The following is a 6,000-nucleotide window of genomic DNA, read 5'->3' as shown; positions in this document are numbered from 1 at the left end:
AGCAAAAGTCTTTGGTAAAAGGTATTACTGGTATTAATAGCAGCAATAAGTGTGGGGTGGGGGCACAGCATTAGGGGGTGCCTGTGCACCCTTAACACTCAATGTGCGCACGCCTATGCAGAGAAATCAATACAGCTGGGAAACGCTAAAAACTGTACAAAGCCCTTTTTGGCAGGTAGACCATAAAATATGGTGCTGTCCGGCCAAAAAGGTAGAGTTGGAGGGTATGGGAATGCCCTTCCACCAGAAGGCATGCCCCACCATACATCTTTGACTATGGTGTGGTGCTGTCATATTAAAACAAGCTTTGTTACTCTAAGCACATTGCTGTTGGCTATCCCCAATGTGGGACCACGCATCGGTGGGTGCGTTCACAAACTGTACGATAAAATGAGCACTATTGCCCCCTTTTGTATACTTTCTTTCAATGGGCAGTTTGGAGACACCCAAGAAAGGTACATGCCATAAAAAAAGGTACTGTCCCTGCCAAAAAGGTACAGTCGGAGAGTATGTTAATGAGGCTTAAGAGATAGATTAAACAAAGAATGGAGAGAGAGTTGAGAGAGATAGGATTGGTACAAACTCATTTTTCAAATACAGCCTGTAACATGACAGAAGCTGGTTGGGAAACTTCATCTGTAAATGCTAGGCGTAGTACTATTGAATAAAATGAGTTTTAACGAATGTTGGTCTCAGCAAAAATGGCGGCCCACCATAATGGGGCGTTAATAGCCGCTCCCTCAGCCTCTAGTAACAGGAACCGCACGTGACGTCATCAGCACGGGGGTGGGCACGTACCGACTAGCTCTAACCCAATTCCGGTCACGGGTTCTGTGTGAGGCACTGTTGCCTCCCAGTGTGTGTGACAGCCCGGAGCTGCGGGCGGAGTCTCCCCATTACAGAGCTGTGCAGCCACCATCATCTGCCTGTGCCACCGCCAACATGGACTTCAACGTGAAGAAGCTGGCGGCAGATGCCGGCACGTTCCTGAGCCGCGCAGTGCAGGTACGGGCGGGGGGGCTGGCGATGGCTGTATGAGGCCCGCACAGCGGAGAGGACCCGTGCGGCCGTTCCTGTTACCGGGTCAGGGGAGGATGACGGTTGTTCATTCCTACACAACAAGGCTAATCTATACAGCAGAATTATTATATCTGGTATTTATCGCAGTGCCGTGTCAGTGATTGACAGGCCATTCTGGGTCTTGTAGTACTACACCAGTGGGAGAGCCATAGACTGGCCACTACAGTTGTATTGCGAGGTTATCCTGAGCTCTCTACATACAGATGATGTCATTGCTTCCTTGCTGCCATCCTCCCAATGTATACTGTATCTGTGTTGTGATTGGTAAGCCTGGAAGCCAAGTTACACATGGGCACAATGTATTTGTGATTATGGGCATCTCATAATACAGTGCAGCCCCTTCCTCTGCCCATCATCATCATCATCAGTGTCCTGCCATTTACCATGTACATCAGATGATAATGGTGACACAGGGCTGACAGGAATAACCCCACCCAGATCCAGAGTAATAATTTTGCAATATGTGTATATAGTTTTCACAGGCTTCTCCTTAATAGTTTGGGCAGGGTTGCAACTAGGGTGGGGCTAGGGGGGCTCATGCCCCGGGTTCTGGATATGATACCCATACGTGCATGCAGAGTGGAGCCAAATTACTGCCTTGTCCCGGGTGATGAAAATTCTAGTTTCATCCCTTGTTTGGGGGGCTCATCCGTGACAGGATGTTGCATACCCCTGCCCCAGTACGTCTTTTTAGGCTGCTGTTCACATGACACCCTAATGAAATCATGCTGCTAATACTCTTCCATCCGGTAGTCACTGCACAAGTATCTTTATTGTTTCTGTGATGACAAGTTACAGCAGCGACTCATTTCTGATAGAAATACTGTTCTAATTACCAGTTGCTCTTAATGTACTTGCTCCTGTTAAATGCAAAAAAATGTATATCAGCAATTCTTTTATATGATCTACAGGTATTCTCTGTCATGATGTGAATCCGTGTTATAGCTAAAGTGGTAATGAGTTTATTGCTGCAATGTAAAGCACTGTGCTTATATCTTTAAAAAGATTAACATGAAAACAATTATAACCCATCCACTGACATGGCCCGTTTATGAAATGATCATTTCTCAGTTATGGAGCGTGTGTTGACTATGGGGCATGTTTATGATTAAGCAGTTATGCTGGTGCGGAGGCACATCACAATCTGCAATGCCACCAGGATGTGGGGGTATGAGAAAGTCAGGAGGACGCGTAACGTGCTAGCAACGCTTTGGGCTGGGGTGGGGTTTGTGTCATTGGCAACAAATGGTGCTGCTGAAAAAAACCCCACTGACAACGACTCTGTCAGCGGCAGGTTAAATATTGTGACAGGTTCTGCAGTCACTTCACCTTCCTCGCTGACTGTCTACACTAGCCGCGGGAACACTACGCCGAATCTGACAGGGACGCTGACTACGCTGGCCGTGGGAACACTACGACGAATCTGACAGCGCCGCTACCCGAACTACGTAACGGGCGCCGTGCTAAAACACAAGTACCCCAGAGACTTCTGATTTCTCCATAGTGAATGGGCATTTGCACGATAGCTGATCAATCTTTGGATTACAAAATATAACTGTGCGTATAAGTGTATGTGAGATTGGTTAAATTTGAAAAAAAAGTCCTCCTAGTGGATTTCTGCGAGCAAGAATCCAACAAAACTAGATTGGCGGTGCTGTTTTGTGCCCTAGAGCAGTAAGTAAAAATGCTGTTTCTCCCAATGAAACACCCAGGAGTACCGGCATTCTCCGGTACTTCTGGGTGCTGATTAGAATAGCACTGGGAGCTCCCTCCTGGAGCTCAGTTCAGTAGTTGAAGATGAGTTGATGAAAGTCTGTTGACTGATCTTGAGCTGTGCAAAGTTGGAAAATAATCTGAGAACACATGCTAGAGATTAGATCATTGACTGCTATAAATTTTTTCATATACGAGCAACCTATTTCCAGAGGCATAATGGATTTTTAAGACTACATTTATAGTCTATACACATTATGTTTGTAGAGCATTTGATGGATTTATTGATGGTGAAAAAATGGCACAAGGTGTTCCACATTTTACATTCTGTACTGCTGGCTTGTATGAACTCTACTACCTGCGGGGTTGACCCCCTTTCACATTGCATGTTGAGCACTGCCACTGGGGTTCCACTCTGTGCATATCTAATGAGCGGGACCCAGCGCAATGAATATTTATTGAGCGGGTCTCCGCCCTCTGCGTATGGAATTAGCGAGTCCCGATCATTCCTTACGCAGGGGGCGGAGACCCGCTCATTAAATATTCACTGCGCTGGGTCCCACTTATTAGATATGCACAGAGCAGGACCAGCTTGAGCTCACTGCTGGCTGGGTCCTAAATACCGTTTCAGACCCGTTCAGACTGCAAAGAAAAACGGGTCTGAAACTGGTAGGACCCTGCTTTTTTTAGTTTCCAAATGCCGTTTTTTGGAAACGGTAAATTCACTCTGGACCTTTCCTTGCTGCTGTTCCAACTCTGATCATTTCAATGATAAAATTGTCTTTCCGACAAATGTTTTTCTTTTAAATTTGAGCCATGGATGTATGAGTCTTCTGACTGTCCCTGAATAGGTTAAGTGTGGTACTAGCACATAAGTAGTGTACAGAACTGACAAGGTGTCGACATGTAGATTATGATCCTGGAAAAAAGTCCATACGTCGGAATTTTTTTACACCTCAGTGGAAACAGTGTGTATATGGCGTTGTCACCTCCCTTTTTTTTTTTTTTTTTTTTCGTGTCACTTTTTCAGCTGCTGTTGCCATTTTAACTGCTATGTTAGACTCAATTAAATAAAGTGAAGCTACACACACACACTATGATTTTTCTGTAAAGTATGCACAATAACAATATTGTTAACGATAGTGCATATAGTTCAGTGAGTATCCAGTATATCAACAGAGCGCGCTCCCACAAATCATTAAAGATCTGTCCGATCGTTTAAACGTGATGTCCATATCGTCAGTGACTGCATGCTCGGCAGGGGGTCTCCTGGTGATGGAACTGAATGGTATCGTAAATGTTATCGGCAGTACCACATCATTCAGTGTGTACTGACCTTTACAGTAAAAGTTCTTTAGCTGAACAGTAGTCTCACTTCTCTGTATCCATAACAACTAATTTTATGGTTTGATGTGGCCTAGAGAAACTTTGTTTTAGGGTGTATATGTACAAGAAGGGTCTGTCAAGCAGGTGGATTTACATAACTCCTCACCTATACAGTGGGGGATGGATTCAATTTTCTTTTTTTCTTTTCATATTGAGCACCCGGTACTTGTTTCCTAGCACGGCCACAATCGCATTGATCTTGTGCCCTTAATAGTGGTATGCGATGGCCCCCGACGCGATGGACCCGATTTCCCATTGAAATGCATTGAAAAGTTAAAAAATCGCGTCGGTCGCGTCGCATGCGGCTAAATAAGCATAAAATGGTCCCGACGCGATGCCTCCGATTTCCCATAGGGAACAATGTTAAATGGCTCAATTTACCCAAATCAACAGGGAACAATGTTAAATGGTCCAAAAACACCCCAGAACAGTGAAATGGCCCCCCAAAATTAGTTAACGCCACCCCACGATCAACGTGAACCCGAAGCGTGGCGAGCGCAGCGGTACGCGTCCTCCGACCTTTTCATACCCCCACTATCCACGTCGGCGTGGAGTTGAGAATAGAATAGTGTGGCGAGCGCAGCGAGGGGACGCGGATACCTTCACAGGTAAACGCGTCCCCTCGCGGGCTTCACAGGTGTCCGCGTCGCCACGGACACCTGTGAAGCCCGCGAGGGGACTCGTATAACTGTGAAGGTATCCGCGTCCCCTCGCGAAAAAAATTCTGATACTCTAGGGTGCCGGAATTCAAAAAAGATTGGGAACCTCTGCGTTGGATTGTTCCAGCATTTTTGCTCACATCCTTCCAAAGTGGAGAGCAAAAAGTTAGACTTTTGGGTGCCCAAACTCCAGAGCTCCCAGTAGATGGGTTTAGATGCGTTATGCAAAAAGTAGAAACAATTCAGTATTGGCCAGTCTATAATAATGGGATATAGGGCACTAGGTCTATAATACAAAACACATCGACACATCTATGGAACTGATGCAAATAACATAAGTGGTCTCTTCCAGGGTAAGCAACCAAATTGTCATTCATCTAGTTTAGACTTGCAATTATTTGACTTGTGCTAGATAAGGACAGTTCTCAGGAGCCAGACAACTACTGGAGCATTAATGACTACTGGGGCCTTATCTTCCCAGGCTTCCTTAAAACATACTGCGGACTATAGATTTGGCAAAGAAGCTTTATTGATCTCTTCTGTTTACATGCATGTGGGGGAATAGATTCACCGTATTCAATCCCATTGCCGATTTTACAATGGTTTTTATACATTCTTATGAACCATTTCGTTACCGTTATAAATGCACAACAGAAGCTGAATCATATTTATATGTACATTGTAAACTCTTTAAAGGACTTATATATATAAAAAAAATGCGTATTTCTTTTATTAGTAGTGTTTTATATGTATGTTAATATAAGCTCACCGTGTTATGTCTACATCTCAACAGTTCACTGAAGAGAAGTTCGGTCAGGCAGAGAAGACTGAGCTGGATGCTCACCTCGAGAACCTTCTCACCAAAGCGGAAAGCACCAAACTCTGGACTGAGAAAATTATGAGGCAGACAGAAGTGTTATTACAGCCAAATCCAAGTAAGGTCCTGACTAAATGGGTTTTAATCCGAACATAACAGAATTTGTCACGCTTTTGTTTCAGTGACTTGTATAGTGCTTCATGCCTTATATTGGGGTAGAAAATGGTCACTTTGACTGCCACTGGTCCCTGTATCCACGGGAATGTGCAGGAAGAGCATAGTACTGTGTAACACCATGCTATAGTCAGCCTGTGGTCTGCCATATACCGTGGGATGCTGTCTTTA

At 44.8% G+C, this 6,000-nt stretch overlaps 1 protein-coding gene across 4 annotated transcripts in view; it reads left to right on the top strand.

Moving 5' to 3' along the window:
* Positions 1-784: 784 nt before the first annotated feature.
* SH3GLB1 (SH3 domain containing GRB2 like, endophilin B1) overlaps positions 785-6,000 on the top strand; it is a 60,475-nt gene continuing 55,259 nt past the window's right edge. For 2 of the 4 annotated variants that reach the window (XM_083157154.1, XM_083157152.1), the window contains exons 1-2: positions 786-1,005; positions 5,632-5,773. In XM_083157154.1, the coding sequence (XP_083013280.1) occupies positions 943-1,005; positions 5,632-5,773 (205 nt within the window). In that variant the 5' untranslated portion in view covers positions 786-942. Of the gene's footprint in view, positions 1,006-5,631; positions 5,774-6,000 lie in introns of all 4 variants that reach the window. The other 2 variants (XM_083157151.1, XM_083157155.1) reach the window with 2 other exon arrangements.

The sequence above is a fragment of the Crinia signifera genome, chromosome 8 (genome assembly GCF_055691185.1).
Source record: "Crinia signifera chromosome 8, ASM5569118v1, whole genome shotgun sequence".
Lineage (NCBI taxonomy): Eukaryota > Metazoa > Chordata > Amphibia > Anura > Myobatrachidae > Crinia > Crinia signifera.
This window is presented reverse-complemented; position numbering and strand designations above follow the sequence as displayed.